Source organism: Gallinula chloropus, assembly GCF_964237585.1.
Source record: "Gallinula chloropus genome assembly, chromosome: 10".
In the NCBI taxonomy this organism is placed as follows: Eukaryota; Metazoa; Chordata; class Aves; order Gruiformes; family Rallidae; genus Gallinula; species Gallinula chloropus.
The window spans coordinates 8,554,796-8,573,668 of NC_140095.1; the positions used below are offsets into that span (position 1 = coordinate 8,554,796).

Here is an 18,873-nt window from a genome sequence, read left to right on the forward strand (position 1 = left end):
GTGAATGTGAATTGAGTTTGTTGAAAAATATTTTTATTCCAGTAGAAAAATAAAAAAGTTCAATCAGCACATTGTTTAATCAGCCGAGGGAAAGCAGCAAATTTACTCAGACAAAACCAATATGAGCTGCTAAATCAATATTTGTGGCCAAACTGGTGACTCGCACTTACATAACTAATCCAGGTTTTTTAAGGAGATTTAATTTAAATTCAAGCACAAAGTGTATAGACAGGACTTGATGCGGGAAGAGCCTCAGTTGCACAGAGGAGGAAGGATCAAGAACAAAAGTACTTCAGGTTTATGTGTTAATATGCTGAAAGGAAAGCAGCAGCAGAGCACTTGTGAAAAATAACTCTTGCTTTTATTTTCATTTCAGCTCCGCAAAGCTGTGATGGACCATGTATCAGACTCGTTTCTGGAAACAAATGTTCCACTTCTAGTGTTGATTGAAGCTGCCAAGAATGGGAACGAAAAAGAAGTTAAAGAATATGCCCAGGTTTTCCGTGAACATGCCAACAAATTGATTGAGGTAAGATGGAACAAATTAAAGTGAAATTATCTCTAGTGGAATTAAGGCAAGACCAGGTACTTCTCGGTTCTGCTGGAGCAAAGAGCAAATTCTGTAATAAATTTGCTTTAAAATTTTATTTTAATGAATTTAAACACAACTTAATATTTAAGTAATTAAAAATGTGAGCTTATCAAACAGCAATGGCTACCATTACATAGCACATGTGGTTTTAAATATACTGTACAACGTGAGTATATTACTGGTCCAGAGGGGTGATTGTCCCACTCTGCACTGTGCTGGAGTGGCTTCACCTCGAGTCCTAGGGGCAGTTTTGGGCTCCACAGGACAAGAGGGACAGGAAACTATTGGAGAGTACCCAGAAGAGGGCATTGAGGATGGGGAAGGGTCTGGAGGGGAAGGCTCCTGAGGAGAGGCTGAAGGCCCTGGGTTTGTTCAGCCTGGAGAAGAGGAGGATGAGGGTAGACCCCATGGGGGTCTGTGGCTTCCTGACGAGGGGGAGTGAAGGGGCAGGCACTGATCTCCTCTCTTTGGGGACCAGCAATAGAACCCGAGGGAACAGCATGAAGTTGTGACAGGGGAGGTTTAGGTTGGATGTGAGGAAGAGGTTCTGTACTGTGACGGGGGTTGGGTGCTGGCACAGGCTCCACAGGGAAGGGATCACAACCCTGAGCTGGGCTGAGGGCAAGAATCGTCTGGATAATGCATTCAGTGCCAGGTCTGACTGGGCTGGGCCTGTGTGGAGCCAGGAGTGGGATTCCATGGTCCTTATGGACCCATAGTTCCTTCCAGTCAGGAGATTCTGGGATTCTGTGATGGCACTGTTACCTTAACTTGCTTTGTTAATTGGAGATGGTGACATGGACTAAGGGAGCCTGGCCTGGCTGTCACATTGTGTGGGTTGACCTGTTGCTCAAAGCCTGTAAGTTTTTACTTTTCAGCAGCATCCCAGTGAGTATAAACAGGCCTTTCATGGGAAGGCTTTTTAGAAGGAAAACCTGCTCGAAGAGCCAACAACAAACAGAAAGCTAGCAGTAACAGTGAACCTCACCCCTGCCACCTCTTCACAATAAACCCCAGAGGCTCTGAAACAGGGGTTGCTCAAGGCTGAAGCTAATCTGTGGGAAGAGTGGCCCATCTTAACTAAACCTCATTAAAGGTCATTAGCTTTCCAGCAAGTAGTGTGTTTGCAGAGAGCGCCGTGAGGTCATAGCCTGGGCACTGTGTCCCCTTGCCACTGTTTTGTGCTGTCCGTGCTAGATGGCAGGAGCAAATGTCGATAGGTACCGCTGGAGAATGGTGCCAGCAGGAATAAACCTCAGGAGCTCCTCCTGCGCTCGGGGGTGCTTTGGGGCATCAGCTGGCTCGAGCGCTGACTGACCTCAGCGGCTGTCTGGGGACAGTCGGGCAGTGGCTCGCCTGTTTCTGCTCTCAGTGTCGCTGTGTTTGGCACCCAAGTCCACGTGGCTCCGAGGTTCATCAGGAATACTTCCACACAACTGGGCAAATTGGAATTACTCAAGAATAAGACATGTCAAACGTCAGGAGAAGTAGTTTCTGCCTCCTGCCCGTTATGTTTTCCACTTTGTTTAAAGCCTTGTGGTCACTGAGCATGGTGAGGCCGTTGTCTGGGGTGTGCCAAGCGAGTCCAGCTCTTCAGGGTTGGTGTCTGAGCAAGGAAAGCCTTTAATTCCTTGAAGGTATCTGTTCTTTGCTTTTGGCCTGTCGTGTTTCAGTGGAAATGCAATGTCCATATAGCTTTGATTCTTTTTTAATTCTAAATCTTAAGTAACAAGCATTGTTTGATGAAGCAGCAGGCGTGTCCTGCCTCAGCAGCAGGATGCAGCTGTTCCACGTGTGGTGGTGGGAATGCTTTGAAGCAGGTTTCATCCAAAGCCTCCCTTCACCACACTGCAAGCCTAATTTAGCTAGGAAATAATGTTTAGAGCTTGTTTACAGGAGAAGATGACTGGCATATGACACTGGCAGTGCCTATTCTGCCATAGTTCTGCCACCTCCTCAGGGGACGTGTGGGGTCCACACGCAGTTTATCGGGATAATTACAGAGGAATAATCACACTGCTCTGGCTGTGAGCTTCTCCCCGCCCTTGCTGGGTGAGCCCTTCCTCCCTGCTCCAGCAGAATGCCTGTGCTGTCTGAAAAGCAATGGGTGGCCGTCCTCACTGGCATGTGAGAGCAGCTACCACTGACCTTACCTCATGTGAAAATGCCAAGCTGCAAATGAGTTTTACAGAACCTCTGTTCAGCCAAACGGTCTGTCTTTCAAGAAGGACTATTCCCCTGGAAGTATGCATTAAACAATATTTCTGACTGGCATCAAAAGGTTCTGCTGAAATGATACGCTGCCACAACAGCTTTCTGAAGGCTTGTTTATTGCTTTTGCTGTCTAAAATGTAACTATTGCTTTGGAGTAGCATGGTCTCGGTGGCTTATAAACCTCTTCTGAGGATGCAGATGGAGTAATATATATGCTTAGCTTCGGAAGGGGAATAACTCCTGCAGAGCCCTTGTCTCAAGGGGATAGAGAGCCACTGCAGAGTCGTGTGCAATGTCAGATGGCTGTGAAGGAAGGCAGGTCGGGGTGGGTTGTGCTTGCAGTTTCTCCCTGTCTCTCTGCCAGAATGGAGAAGGATGTTTGCAAGTTCCCATCTCATTCTGCTCTCTGGCAGAAAACTTGACTGCAGGTACCCAGGGAAACAATAAAAGATTGTGTAAGAGCTGTTCCACTTGGTGAGATGAGAAGTGATTGCTTCTGCCTCATTTCAGTGGAAGGTAAGTGTGCTGGGGAGTTTATCCTAACTACCCTCGGAAATGCTGCCAAGTGACTCAAGGCATCTTGTGTGACAAAACAGCTGCAGTGCAGAATGGAGCTGGTTGTGTATCACACTGTGATTGACAGGCTCCCATGTTTGATGTGGAGATGTAGGCAGCAGTGTGTCCTTTCCTTCCATGCTAAGGATGGGAGGAGAGGCACGTTGAGAGACCTGCTCTGTGCTCTGTAACTTGACAGATCCCCCTCTGAATTAGCAAGAAGTTTTACACCTTGGATTTAGTTTCCTTCATCCCGGGACCTGGAGGAGTCGGTGCTGTTCTCCTGATGATCCAGCTGCTACAGGGGACTGTGCTGTGTACCTGTTTTTTGACACTAAGCTCTTGCAGGCATTGACTGGACAGGAGGAGTAGCAGTGCTGGTGCTGCCCTGCTGTAGCATGGTGTAGATGTTGCTCCTGCAGTGCAGAGCTGGTCATGCGCCCTCCGAGTGGCTGTGAAGAGACGCAACACGTGATGTGGGTAATTTGAGTTTGAAACATCCCGTCACCAGCAGCACACAGTCTACTTTGTGCTTCCTGAAGTCCAGGCAGCCAACTTCAACCAAAGGGTGCAAAACCCCCAAAAATCTGATTTGCCTGCTGGCTCTGTATCTTCTAGAGAAGCCATAGCAGAGCAGTGGCCCCAAGGGCTTCCTTCCAGTGTCCTTCTCACATAGTAAGATACTGACCCCCTTACCCTGCCTTTGAAAATTGAGTGTCAGTAAAATAATAACCCAAGGCTTGTCTCGGTTGAATAATAGGTTCCAAAGACACTTTCAAAATAGCTCTGTCCTACCAGTTGAGTAACCACCCCTGCCTGGGATTTGGGAAAGGAGTTTAATTCAGGAATGGGGACACCAATCTAAATGCAGCACAAAAGAGTAACAGAAGAGCCAGCATGAGGAGAGGTGAAATTCACTTCTGGACTTTGGAAGCCTTAGTTTACAGATTGCAAACACTTCCTTGTGTTTAGGGGGCTGGGTGTGAAGAGGCCTCGGCTCTCCAACCTGTAACTTTGCTCTTGAGGAACACAGCTTGGCACTGGCATCCTTGGACCCAGTGGAAGAACTGAGTCAGTCCTGCGACTTTGTGCTGGTTTCTACTGATGTCCCTTAGCACCACACTGGCTTGTTCTCCACCCCAGGCTTTGAAGCGTGCTTGTGCCCAAGTTGCCCTTGTCCTGCTCCCTGTTGTCACCGTGGTGGCAGTTCTGGCTGTGCTCTGAGATGTGGAAAAGCCAGGAACATTAAGAACAAACTTCTGCTTTGCTATTGAGTCCTTTAGACAAAGAAGGAAATGAGGTGGTCTGTCACTGGCTTATACTGTGTCGTGTTAATAGGAAAGTTTTCCAGCCCTTCAAGGAATAAGGTGGTTACAGGTAGATGAGGAGAGAGTCCAGGTTAAAAGCTTGTGGTAGCTGTTTGCTTGCCAAAGAATATTTTGGAAAGAGAGAGTGTGTAATTTCCCAAAAGCCCTGAGTAGCGGTACCTTGCTGTGGAATCTGGTACCCCTCTGTCAAATGGGGCTTCTCAAGTTCAATTTTATTTTTATGTCTCTCTGTCAGAGCAACATTGGTAAGGCCCAGGAGGCAGAAGCACTCAATGATGTTTTCATAAGCATCAATATTTTTCCAGTTGCTTTAATTTCTCTGAAAAGGCTGCTCTGTGCCTTTTTTTAATGCGCCGGGTTGTATCCTGCATATGGAGAGATGATTTCCTCATCTTCAGCGAAACCCCAGGAACAGATGCAGCCTGCAAATTTATTTGCTTGGAAAGAATCACGGTTGGGCACATGCAACCCCATAAGCTATCCACAGCCTATCTCTCTGATATTCCCCTTCTGCAAGGAGCACCAGCAGCTCTCTGCAGCCCCACAGAGCAAACACCAGCCGGCTCAAGGCCGGAGTCGCTGCTGACCAAGGCTGAGCCCATCAGTGATGGTCACAGCGCCTCTGGGAGTCATAGTGAGGAGAAAAACCTGCAAGCAGCTGCTTTGTGCCCCAGAGAAGGGAGTGAGAAGGTGTGAGGACCTGTGTAGGCACCAAGGGCAGGGAAGGGGGGAGGAGGCACCCCAGGTGCCGCAGAGAAAGATGCCCCTGAGCCCCTGGAGAAACCCATGGTGGAGCAGGTGTCCCCCCACAGCCCATGGAAAAGGCCCAGACCCCACCTGCAGCCTGTGGAGAGGCCCCACGCTGGAGCAGGGGGAGACAGACAGGAGATGCTGTGACCCGTGTTAGAGCAAGCCCCTGGCAGCACTTGCAGCCCATGGAGAGAGACAGAGACACAGAGATGGGCAAGGGAGAGAGACCCATGGCGGAGCAGGTTTGCTGGGGGGGCTTGTGACCCTGTGGGGGACCAGGCTGGAGCAGTCTGAGCCTGAGAGCCATTCTGTGATTGATGACTGTACCATAGCAGTGACCCACGCTGGGGCAGCAGGGGAAGAGCTGAAGCCCTGTGAGAAAGGACTCCTCCTCCCTGTGTCATAATGCAGGGAAGAAGGGAGTGAAATCCTGACTCAAGTGCAGTCTACTAAGAAGGGAGTGAGGGGAGGTGCTTTAAGATCTGGTCACACTTCTCATCACCCGACTCTGGTGTCACTGGGGATGCAGGGCAGTGCCATCAGTTAGGGAGTTTTCTTTCCTTTATTCTGTGTTGAGTCTGTTTTGCCCATCATACTGATTGCAGAATGATCTCTCCCTGTCCTTATCTTTACTCCTGAGCCTCTCAATGGATATTTTCTCCCCTGTCCTGCTGAAAAGGGCAGTGGCAGAGCGGCTTTAGTGGGCATCTGGCGTCCAGCGAGGGCCAAACCTCCACACACGGAATGGATAAATCCAGCAGATCCAGAAATAAATCTGGCCTAGCAAGATTATCCCTTGTGTGTCTATTAAATAGTCACTTGGCTTCCAAAGTTTATAAAAATCTTTGGAGGTGATAGTGGACAGGCTTTGTGCATTCCTCAGCTCTTTGGTCTTCCCGTTTGCCACCAAGGGTGTGCATCGGTACTGGAAGGTGGGGCGGCTGTGTCTTGGTTCAGAAGCACAGACAAGCATAGCACTCAGCACCCAAATCAGGTACTGACTTGAAAAGCTTCTCTGAATCTTTGGATATATTAATCTCTCAAAATGCAGCTTTTTCCAGGCTAGGGTCGCTACCACTCATCACCATGGGACCTGAGCACCTATTTTTCCTGTTCAGTCAGCTAATTTACAAGGGAAGAAAAATCTGTACTCTCAAGTTTGTCTCCTATTTGCTTTATTTTGAAGGTAGCTGTGTATTCCAGAGAAATGTCCTTGCGCTCTGAGTAATTTCCCATTTTAAGATGGAGAGCAAAACATCTCAAGAACAAGCACGTTTTCCATAATTTCTCTGTAGATAACCTTGGCAGCAACTGGAAACAAACAGCTTCAGTAAATGACTGGTATAACTGATGTGCACTCTGAAGTCTGTTGCACTTCCCTTGTAAGTTCATGTTATTAGTCAACTAATTCATAAATAAATGTAATTCCATATGTAGAACATGCTTTTCTTACATTCGTCATCAGTGAAGTAGGAAAGCCTCAGCAGAAAAAAATTTCTTCCAATTTCCAGCAAAACTGGACCTACAGATTTAATAATTATACACAAATCAAGTGACCTTTTAACAGGGTAAGTGTTGTTCTGGAATGGCTTTTTGGGGCCAGTCTTCCAGTGGTACCCCAAATGATGTGTGAAGGGGTTCACAGAATGCTAGCACAGATTAAAAATCATTTGGAAGAGGAGTTAGAGACTTTAGGATAATCTTTGCATCCTGATTTTTTTTGTAAGTACACATGGGAGAAGGAAGGTTATCTGTAATCCGACAGCGAAACTGAGGGGAGAGATGAAGCAGTTGAAGAGGAGTTGGAACCCTCACATATCTGGGGTGTTTGGAGACATTCTCCTATTTGAGCATCGCTCTGGTAGCGGCTGCTCTGTCGAGGAGAGGAGTTTCTGCCATACCTTTCCCATGAGGGCAGTCACGGAGAGTGCGGGGCTTGGTCTGTGAACACTCTGGCCAAGGGACATGTGAAGGGTGTAGAAGTCACAAGTGAGCAAGGTTAGGGTTTGGAAAACTGTTAATGTCCTTTTACCCCACTAGAGACAGCCCTGTATTTACTCCTTTTTTCCTTTGGAATCAGAAGCATTTGGGGAGGGGGAGGTCTGTGAAAGAGGTCAGGAGGCGTAGGCGCAGTTGAGCATAGGAGCTGTTGGGATGATGCCGTCAGAGGCAGGTAAAAATCTACAGCATCCTGGCCCCTTATTGTCCAGATGTTTGATCTTCATCACAACAGCATTTTGAAGTAGTTTTTTTGGTACAGTTTTTATAGATGTGGCAGAAATGTTTTAATTCTTGATATGTAACTAAAAGCCTTGATGCATGGCTGGATTTTCATCGCCTTACTCATTAGTGGTGTTGGAGTATTAGTCACGTAGTGTCATCCAGGCATTCCTGAAGCCTGCGCTGGGCTCATTCCTTGGACTATTTTGCTGCCTTCTTCAAGAGCATAACGTGCTTATTACTGTTAAACTTGCCATGGACAGTTTTCTGAATGACCAAAGCCTGGTTTAAACAGCTGGTTAATAGGCACCAAGTTGGAAGCCTTTAGTAAGGTCCCAGCGCAGCACGCTCTGAGTGATAAACACAATGAGATGGGAAAGAATTACAATTTCTACTTTGCTAAGCATAGAGGCTTTTTTGGCTGAGGATAATTCTTCAGGTGCTATCCAAATATTGCCACCAGAACCACTTTTTATTTTAAAGAAAATAATTTGTGTTGCTAAGAAGCATCGGAGATGAGGATTTGCTTTGAAAGCTTTAGCTTAAGATGAGCTCTCCGTTACATACCGCCGGCGTGATTTCTTTCAGGGTAGCTCAGATCGACTTGTGTAACTAATGTGTTTTGTGCTTATAACAACATTTTATCACTTTAGCTTGTTTGTCTGAGGAAGGAATAGTTCCCGTGCCAATAGTTACATCTGCTGCTACAGCTGCGCCTGCGAGGGGCACGGTGCCCACGCAGCACACTGCGATTCCTTTACCAGCTTCGCTCTCCTTAGTCAGGCCTGGAGAAAGGATAATCTCCCAGTCTGGGAATGAAGATACTCCTCTCCTGCTAGCACTTTACTACCAGGCTATGGTTTATACTAGGGATGTGTTAGTTCACTTGAAACCCCTCTTTCCCCTTCTCTGATGGAAAAACCTTCCTGTTGGCTCGAGAGAGAAGCACTCTCCTTGCCGCTCAGTCAGTGGAGCCCAGGTCGGTTTGTCGCGACGTGCAGACTGGTTTTGCCCAACTGGGTGCAAGATTTCCCTTTTTTGTGAAAGCCTGACCCATATGGAGCTGTACTGTTGGAGTGAGCCATTTCCTCTGGGTCTGGAAGGAGCTCGTGGGCATTGATCAGAGCTTTCATGCAGCAGTTGTGCCTAAAATGGCACCAGGTAGCTGAAGATGGCTTGTTTGGTCTGAGATCCAAGCACAAAGCTGTAGGCTTTAACTGGAATTTTAGACACACAAACACAACTTGAAAGGTGCAAGTTCTGAGATTTGATCCCAGAAGGAAGGTGATTACCCACAAAAACACTGAACAATTGGGCTTGTTCAACCTGGAGAAGAGAAGGCTCCAGGGGACCTTATAGCGGCCTCCCCTATGAAGAGAGGCTGAGGGAGCTGGGCTTGTTCAGCCTGGAGAAGAGAAGGCTGGGGGGGACCTCATTGCAGCCTTCCAGTCCCTGAAGGGAGCAGAGAAACAGGAGGGGAATCAACTTTTTAAAAGGGTAGACACTGGCAGGACAAGGGGGAATGGATTAAAACTAAAGGAAGGAAGGTTTAGATTAGGTATTAGGGGGAAATCTTTTACAGAGAGAGTGGTGAGGGGTTGGAACAGGCTGCCCAGAGAAGTGGTGGATGCCCCATCCCTGGGGGTGTTCAAGGCCAGGTTGGATGGGGCCCTGGGCAACCTTGTGTAGCTCCAGACTGGAGGTTGGTGGTCCCTGCCTGTGGCAGGGGGTTTGGAGCTCTGTGATCCTTGGAGTCCCTTCCAACCCATGCCATTCTGTGATTCTATGATAGTATGATTTAGTACCTGAAAGGTGCCCATAGGAAAACTGGGGAAGAACTGTTCCTGAGGGCATGGAGCAATAGGATGAGGGGTGATGGTTTTAAACTCAAAAAGGAGAGCTTTAGGTTGGATATTAGGAAAAAGTTCTTCAAAGTGAGGGTGTTGGATCACTGGCACAGATTTCCCAGAGAGGTGGTGAAGGCCCCATCCCTGGAGATGTCCCTGGAGCCCCAAGGTCAGGCTTGATGGGGCTCTGAGTGACCTGATCTAGTGAAGACATCCCTGTGCACTGCGGGGGGTGGACTAGATGGCCTCTAACGGTCCCTTCCAACCCAACACATTCTATGGTTCTAATTGCCTCGGTGCTTTAGGGAGCAGAAGGTACCCAGTGTACGGCCTCTGGTCTCCATCCTCTTTCAGGCAGCTGCCAGCCTGTAGAAATGAAACCCCCAAACCCCTTGTTTCTCATTGTCTAAAACTTTTGAGTCAGGAAAGGAAGCGTTTTGCTTGCCAGCATTGTTCTGCCTAGCTGCAGTTTCCCCTCTGTGTGTTTATAACCAGAGTTGAGCTAAGAATTGCTCTCATCTTGTGCGTGAGGTTGCAGAGCTCAGGAACCAGCCGCTTTCTCAGTTACAGCCCATCGTTCCCATCAGCGCTTTGCTTCCAGAGGTTTTGTGTGCCTGATGGCTTCTATTTAAAGATTTTGACTACTGTAAATGAATTCAGAGGGACTCTCTTGCCCACAGTGAGCTCTTGTGAGGCACCTTCTGTGGGGCTGCAGCTGCTCCCAAATCCCAAAGCCGTAAAATCACGGAGCAGTCACAACATGACTCCCGGTGACTTGTTCCAGAGTCCCTGTGGACTTGAACCAAAATCCTCCTGCCATCCCTCCATGCATTAAAGAAGTGAAAACTGTTTTGCATAATTCATAATTAGCTATGCCTCTGCAAAACTCGTGTGTTTGTAGTGCTGTAGTGCAGGCTTCTCCCTCATGCAGTGCAGGCTGGAACGGGCCTTGAAACGCTCACATCCGGCTCGAACGCTGTAGTGTACAGGCAAATTCATAATGTATGGACTTAGTCAGCAGTGTGCCCAGGTGACCAGGAGGGCCAGTGGCATCCTGGCTTGTGTCAGACATTGTGTGGCCAGCAGGTCTAAGGAGGTGATTGTGCCCCTGTACTCGGCACTGGTGAGACTGCACCTCAAGTGCTGGGTTCAGTTCTGGGCTCCTCATCATAAGAAGGACATAGAGGCCCTGGAAGTGTGTCCAGAGAAGGGCAACCAGGCTGGGGAAGGGGCTGGAGAGCAGCAAACCTTACAAGGAGCGGCTGAGGAAGCTGGGGGTGTTCAGCTTGGAGAAGAGGAGGCTGAGGGGAGACCTTCTCACTGCCTACACTGACCTGACAGCAGGGTGTAGAGAGGTGGGCGATGGTCTCTTCAGCCAGGCGACAGGTGATGGGCCAAGGGGAAATGGCCTCAAGCTGTGCCAGGGCAGGGTCAGATCAGATGTGAGGGAAAAGTTCTTCCCCCAGTGGGTTATGGGGCACAGGGAAAGGATGCCCAGGGAGGGGCTGAGTCACCTTCCATGGGTGTGTTTAACAGATGTGTAGGTGAGGTGCTAAGGGATATGAATTAGTAGAGGATGAGTATGGTTGGACTTGATCTTTAAAGGTCTTTCCCCAGCTGGGGATTCTGTGATTAGCGAATAATAAAGCCTTTTCTTAAGAGGGATGGGAATGACATAACTGACACATCTCTTCTGAGAGTCCTCAGTTGACACTTAGTCTTGCCAGAACAGTTGATTCTGCAGATAAATTAATTTCCTGGGCTCTGCCCATTGTGAAGTGGATCTGGACTGTTTTCTCAATATGGGAGAGGAAGATGTTCCACGTGCTGAGTCTGAATTCTATGAGGTTATCAGTTACACCTTCTTTAGTAGGTTGTAAAGAGGAAGACACTGAATGGCTGGCTGGCTGTGTTTTTTGATTTTTTTAAAAGTGATTTAATGGCACTTAAAAGTGGGAATTTGCATTCCCAGAGAAACTGTAAATGAAAAGCAAAAAGCCTCATAGAACAAGGAGCTGAAGTTTCGAAGCTTAATCAGAAATCAGAATGCCAGGGACACCATCGAAAAAGCCCTGTTCCTGTGTTGAGATTCCCAGAGTCTGTGGGTGAGTGGGGTGTGTTATTTTTGTGTGAGGGTTTGGGAGCACCAGTTAGGAGAGTGTACTAGTTGTTAGATTGCAAAGGGCAGGTGTTGGATCCTGAGACCATCTGAAAGCTCATACTTCTGTGATGCTGTTTGTACAACTGCAGTTTCCAACTAGGGGAACTGGACTCTTAGGACTCAGTTGGGGTGTGTGTGTCTCCTGCATCATCCTCGTTTAAACCAATTCTGTGTGGCAGAGGTGGCTCCAAGCACCTCAAGCTGCACAACAATAGATTACGGAGCTGTAGGTGGGTGGCAGCACTGCTGGGTGATTGTACCCAGCACCTGTGTAGGAAGGCTTTGGGATTTGACTTTCTGAAGAAGCTGTCCTGAAGACATGACCTCTAAACAGGGAGGAAAAACTTGGTGGTGCTTCTCTGAGGTCGGCCCAGGTGCACAGAGCAAAGACTTTCCTACAGACTTGCAGTGGTGGGCTTTGAAATCTGTGAAAAAGGAGGCGTAACGTGTTAGAGATCGTGGCTCTAGTTTGCCTCTTGTAGTTCTTTTTTGGGATCTCATTGAAAAAGCAATTTGTCCCCCCTTTAATAACCACCTCAATGTAAACTGACTCCTCTGTCCAAGCTGGGGTGTCAGTACAGAGAGAAAGTTTAACAGGGTCAGAGCTGTGGCAGTGTTTTGGATTGTTTCTCATGGTGCAATTTAAGGAGCGTAGCGATGACCCCAAGCTTGTGTGGCTGAGGCTGCTGTAGTCTTTGAATTGCTGAAAGATTCAGCTCCTTTGTCGTTATCCGAAGTAATTTCAAGTTACAAAGAAGTGTTTCAGGTGAAAGAGGTACCACCTGCCTGTTGTCAGAGAAGGCAGTTGTCTACAACAGGCGACGGCACAGATACAGGCTGACAAATTGTTGCTGATGGAGGAAAAAATGCTTTAGAAACATAAAGATTTGTCCTGATATAAAATTAGTAAATTCTGAAGAATCTAAATAACTAGGATTTGGGATGGAACCACTCTGTGACAGATGGCACAATTTTATCTTTTTAATTTTGGAATTATACTGCCCTGTCAATACCGTAGCCCCACTGGACCCGACACACTAAGGTGGTGTCCACCCCTAGAAGGGACCAGGTGAGTAATGCCTCCTCCTAAGGCATTGCCTCATCTTGCAGTGCTCTGATGTCACTGATAACATGGATCAGATTTGAGTTTCAAAACCTGATCTGTGCTTGAAAGCTGCTTCCCAGCCTGTTTCACACAGGTTTGAGCTTCCCTGGGCGGTGCTTCCCAAGCTGGGTCTGTGGAAGTGGCTGTGTCCACGTGCTTCTTGTGAATGCTCAGTGCATTTGGCACTGGGGGTGAAGTTAAGCTCGGTCCTCTAAGCAGCAGCAGCTACATTGGATCCACCCTGTCTTTTGGGATACATGAAGACGTCTCTGGGGTGTGGTTGCATGTCGATGAGCTAAGAAAGCTTTGGTGCTGCAGCAAAAAGATGCTTTACATTGCTCTGTCAATGCTGGGAGAGGTATCTTGGAAATCATATCAGTCTGGTTTCTCCCCTATCTTCATTCCTGACATGTAGTTAGGTTTTTCCAAGAGATTGTGTGTTATTTGTGATTATTTTGTGTCTCCTTTGCCTGTGCTGGGAGTGTTTCTGTAAAGGGCTTGATGATCCAGACCGGTGAGAATGAGCACATGAAGTGGAAATGCTGTTGGGGTTTTACTCTTGAGCTCCTCTAAAGGGAACCTGGCCGCTTATGGTGTCAGTCAGCTGCGTTGTGGGAGGCACAGAGAAACGATGTCATTTACATCTGCTTAAGGGGGATTTTTGTTTGCTTGAGGTGCTCTTATTGTACTTTAGAAATGCGTGATTTCTGAGCACTCTGTGGGCTATAAAACCAGTGTGGCTGTAGCTGCTCTTCATCTTGGCTGCAAAATCCTATGTGCTATGTGTACCTGTCCAATGACTGGCCAGCAGTACCCAGTCCTCTCCACAAATAGGGAGTGGGAAGTCACCTCTCCAGTATCACACAGGAGTTACTGATGATGAGCTCTTTCAAATACCTTTAAAGTTAATTTTCTTAATCATCCACCCCTCCGCCTCAGCTGTTAGATGTGACTCGAGCATGCGTGCTATAGAGCGCCTGATAATTAATTAAGGGTGATTTAAAATACTTCACTCTGACATCATTTCCAACTTGATGAATGAGTTGACAAAGCACTTCTTAAGTTTTGAATTCCAGGAGGTTTGTGAGAGTTCTCTAACAGTCTGGAAGAGTCTGCCGATGGGCGCAGCGATTGCTGTAGATTCAAGGGCGCGTCTGCAGGATTTTGAAGTCGATTCCGCTGCCGCCTCATCCCTGCTTCTCTCTGATGCTCAGCAAATAGTTTGCTGGGAATTCTGTGTGTTAATCTGGCAGAGAAACTAATCTGCCAAAGCGAATAGCTTTCTTTTGGACAAGCATGCTGAAATGAAGTGCTGAGATTTGGAGACGCAGCAGTAGGATGGGATGTGGCAGCCAACAGTTGGATTGTCTTAAACTGCCAAAGACCCTCAGTCAGGGAAACACACACGCTTCTTTCATAGGGGTTGGCAGTCCCGGTCGGGCAATTTCTAAAGAAGAATTGCCATCAGTGAGGTATTCAGAAGAAAAATGACTGTTCAAAAATGACTGTGCAAAAAAGCAAAATTTCATCGTCCCATGGCGGGGACACTCAATTATCAACTTCTTTGCCTCTCTGTATTCAGACAGAGCGGGGTTTCTGTGCGCTTGATTCATCACACTTGGCTTGAGAGAGAGCACAACATCTCCAGATATCGGAGAGGCTGATTTTGTAGTGCTTCAATGTCGCTTTTATTCAGCCCCTACTCAATAGAGCTTTGTGTTCTTCTCACTCCTAGAGATTGTAACCGCTGCCACGGAGGCAGAGATGACGTGAAAATATGGACCATAAAAAATATTGGCAAACGGGTGTTTCTCAAAAATATGACCCGTGCTTAAAGCAACAGCAAAATCTTTATTTGACTTTTAAATCATGGCATCTTATTGTCTCTTGATTTTTCTTGAGCCTCTAAAGTAACTCACAATATACCGCGGCTCGGTGAGAACTAGGGGTTTAAGGCATGGCAGATACTCAGGGAAAAAACCCAACACCCATGTTCCACATGAAATCCCTTGCTGATAAGGTGTTATCAAGGGTACAGCTGTTTGGTGTAGCGGGGAGAGGAACTGAGCTGGAGACTACAGCAAATGCCATAACAGGGAGTGAGGAAGAAGCCTTGGTAAGCTGGGTGCAAGCTGCATGACCTTGTGTGATCCGGAGACTTACTGCAACTCCACCTCTTAGTATGTAGGCCTTGTCTGCAAAGGCTAGTGGAAAAGAAAGTTGAGGAGTAGGACATAAATATGCCTTAAAGCTGGCGGGATTTTTCCTATGTCTCATTGATGCTGCACAGCCTTTATCTTAACTTCAGTTCATTTTCACCCAAATAGATGCTGTTACGTCCAGTTACTTGTCAGGGTCGGAAACGCCCCTCTCTCTGTGACAGAGCACAGCTTTTTGTTCTTTGTAATGTGATGTGGAGCTGGAGAGAGGAAGAACCTGGGTGTTTTGCAATGGGAACTTGCTTCTTGGTCCCAAAATTAATGATGAGATTGAAAAACACTGTTCAGATATATTGGCGTGTGGTTGATGGTTTGTGGGACAGTAATGTATTCTGTGTGGGAACATCTGTCATAAGGGAATGGTTTGGGGAGGGGGAAGGCTGCAGATACTCCAAAATGACTTGTATACGAATGTGCAGGGTAATTTTAATTAAAGGGAGAGTGGAATTTCCCCAGCTTGTAGCAAAGAGTGTACAGAGAAATGTGAGTGACTGGTGTTACTGAGCATCTGCTGGCTTGTGACGACGCTTCTCCAACACGCTCAGCGCGGGGCTTGGCGGGATGCTCTGTCTCGGAAAGGACAGTACTCGGTGTTCATCTCAGTTCACTTCGTGCTATTTTTACAGCTTTCTGTGTTCAAATGGCTCAGAATAACATGCTTGTCATTCACCTGTCGACTAAGAAATGTAACTTACTTCAGAGTTCCTTCCCCTGAGAGTAGCTCCGATAGGAGGAATAGCTTCAATTACCAAAAACTTCTCTGCTGTCCCCATCCTGCGGGCTCTTAAAAGGGAGGTGTTTACAAAAGGTCCTCTGTTTCAAGATGACCTAGTTAAAGATGATGCTGTGCAGCAGGTCAAGGTTTTGGAGTGAAGTTTTTAGTATCACAGGAGACTGTTCACACTTTGGATGGACTTTCAAGATCACCTGTACCAGCAAATGGGTTTGTGTGATGAATGGGGGGCTGTAGGGACACCTGCCTGTACTGCAGCTTTGGCTAGGTAAGAAGCGTGTGCTGAGTAGTCTGAGCCAGTGCATTTGAGTACCCATATCCCATCGCAGAGATGTGCTCCCTGCAACACCAGCACAACAGCTTCAGCTCTGCACCACCACTGTAGGAGAACTGCTTGATGGGCTTCCAAGTCATTGTGGGTCAACATGCAGGAGGATACAGAAATCTTCCCAGGAAAAGGGAGCATCCCTGTGCCCGTGGACATCAGAATACACAGTTCTCAGGTGCATGGGAGCTGGATTGGGTTTTAGTTTTCATTGTGTGGTTGCTGCTGTCTCACTTGAATGGGAATGGGCCTTTTTACTGTAATTTCAAGTGCTGCCAGCGATGCTCTTGTACAGTTTACTGGTGTGAATGTAACAGCGTCCTGTCTGTCCTGGTTGAACAGCTGGTTTTATAATCCATTGTGTTACTATTTTACAGCTAGGGAAGGAACAGCTGTCACTAGGAGTTTAGAACTGAACGAGTATGGATGCTTTGTATTTCATGATGGGTTACTGGTCACTGGTAAAAGGTTTCCTGCAGAGGGAAATAAAACCTAATTGTGTTTTGTTTTCTCCCTCCCTGACACAGGTTGCCAACTTGGCCTGTTCCATCTCGAACAACGAAGAAGGCGTGAAATTGGTTCGCATGTCAGCCAGCCAGCTCGAAGCCCTGTGTCCCCAGGTAATGGAGAGCATAAGAACAAGATGTACCTGAATAAGTTGGGCAGCTGGTCCTGCCCAGTACCTGTCCTGGCCTTGTAGTGGCTGTGGCTGTCTATGGGTTTGCTGCAGAACTTGACTTTAATATACACAGAGAAGGGAATGTGGTGTAGGCATCAAGACTTAGAAACTTTATAATACATGACAAAGTGATTAGTGATACGAAGGGGTCTTATTCTTCCATAACAGCTCTAGTCTTGTTTGGGCAGGGTATTCCAGTAACCTGCAAGAGAGGAAACTGGTGAAGCTTCAGGGGTTGGCTGTGCACATTCATGGTGCAGGAAGATATCTTGTGAAGACACTCCCACTGCTCCTGTGCACGCTGCAGGATGGGTTATAGATAGATTAATTTTTTTGTTAGAGTAGAATATAAATACACGTGTATATATTTATATGTATATATGTATAGTCTTCTCAGTAGAGTAGGATCAGAGGAAGCTGGCTACCCATGTTTGAACCTGGCTGAGGCTGCCTTTTAATTAATAACTTTATAACAAAAACAAGGAAATGAAGCTTACATAAGCACTAGACTCTCCTCTACCATTTTGACAGCCCTGATGTTTTAAATGTCAACAGCTGAATACCTGGATGACCCCTGACGACTACAGGGCACTGTTGATTCTTGTCCTTTACGTTTCTTTAAAGCAATGGGAATTTCAATTTTAAAACATACAAATAGGCTGATTTTGGTTACAAGGAGCTAATGAAAAATAGATACTATAAATAGGTCTAATCATATGTTATGAAAGTAAGGTGTGTTGTCTATGGATTATTTGGAATTTGTTTGGGTTTTCCCATATATATTGGTCATCTTAAAGCCAGTTGAAAAGAAGGGAGATTATGTTCACCTGCTTCTATCTCAGCAGGAGGGGAATCTTGGGGCAAAAGGTGGAGATAAGGAGATAGAGCATTACTTACATCTAGGTGACCTTCTGTCATCCCAGGGTGGATTTCTGTGGTTCTTTGCATCTGAGGTGAGGTGTCTGTATGGCTTTTAAAACCAAAGGTCAGGGTTTTAGTTGGAATCAAGCATGTGGAAGAAAAAGCTTTTTAAAGTACCACTTCTCTGGTATAAGGGCTTGCTCTTCCCTAAAGTAACCAGCTAGGCTGGATGTAACTTTGTTTAAACTCCAAGAATTTGTGTGTCTAATGTTGTTTCAAACAAATGCTGATGCTTTTGAAAATAATCATCTTAAAGTTAGTTTTTCTTTGTATCTAAATGTTTCTGGTAGTTGTCCAGGTCTGTGAGGGTGTTTCCCCCTCCCCATTGCTGAAATGGTGCGTATTTCAAACTCTCCTATCATGGGCTTTCCAACAACTGCCTATTTAAATGTACTCCTTTATAAACAAACATCAGGATAGTCAGCATAAAATATTTAATAAGCTGTAGTCAGTAGTCACCAAACTGTAGTCACATCTGCTGGAGTGCAGCTGTTAACCTTTGACTTCAGGCACTATGGGTAATATATGGAACACCCACTGGAACCTTTGATTATCTATGAATGGACAGGGGTGAGAACTGGTGGATGGTGGCTTTTGGGGGGGTCACACATCAGAAAGTCTGAGCCCGCAGTTTAGATGCTGTGCTGTGCAGCCTTGCCTTCATTCCAGGGCTGTCACCAAGAGATCAGTAAATAACACTATAGCTGCTCCTAGCACTTGAAAGAGTGCTTTTATGTTACATTACGTGTTCCTTGGTTGGTTCCTTAATACTCTAAGAATATTTAACCACCTTGTGAATCCTGAGAGATAATTAGGGGCACTTGTCTAAACTGTTTTACAGATGGCATCTGTGATTTCCCTTAACTATCCAGAGGTAGGATATCCTCATGCCAGTCTGAGCGGTGCAGCACGCTCTCGTCCTCCTCAGCCCCACTACTGAATGGTCCTCAAACTTTGATTATTCTCCGTAGTCTCAAAATGCTTCTCAATGGAAAGGACAGTGTGGTGGGATTTTGTTTCCTTTTTTAGGCCATTATCTGTTTATTTTGCAGTTTATTCATGGTGAGATTCACAGCTGCTTCTTGAATCCTTTTAGGTGGCTGTGCTGAAGAAATGTGTGAATTAGGCATAAAATACAGACTTAATCCAACATTAGCTGCCTTTTTTATCTCCTTAGATGATATTTTTCCAGAAAGATGCAGGATTCGGAGTGAGTCAAGTCAG

The 18,873-nt window shown here is 46.6% G+C and overlaps 1 protein-coding gene across 1 annotated transcript in view; it reads left to right on the forward strand.

The window, feature by feature from the left end:
- CTNNA1 (catenin alpha 1) overlaps window positions 1-18,873 on the forward strand; it is a 118,724-nt gene that overhangs the window by 68,696 nt on the left and 31,155 nt on the right. Inside the window, exons 9-10 of the mRNA XM_084268595.1 lie at window positions 377-529; window positions 16,577-16,669. Of these exons, the coding sequence (XP_084124721.1) occupies window positions 377-529; window positions 16,577-16,669 (246 nt within the window). The remainder of the gene's footprint in view (window positions 1-376; window positions 530-16,576; window positions 16,670-18,873) is intronic.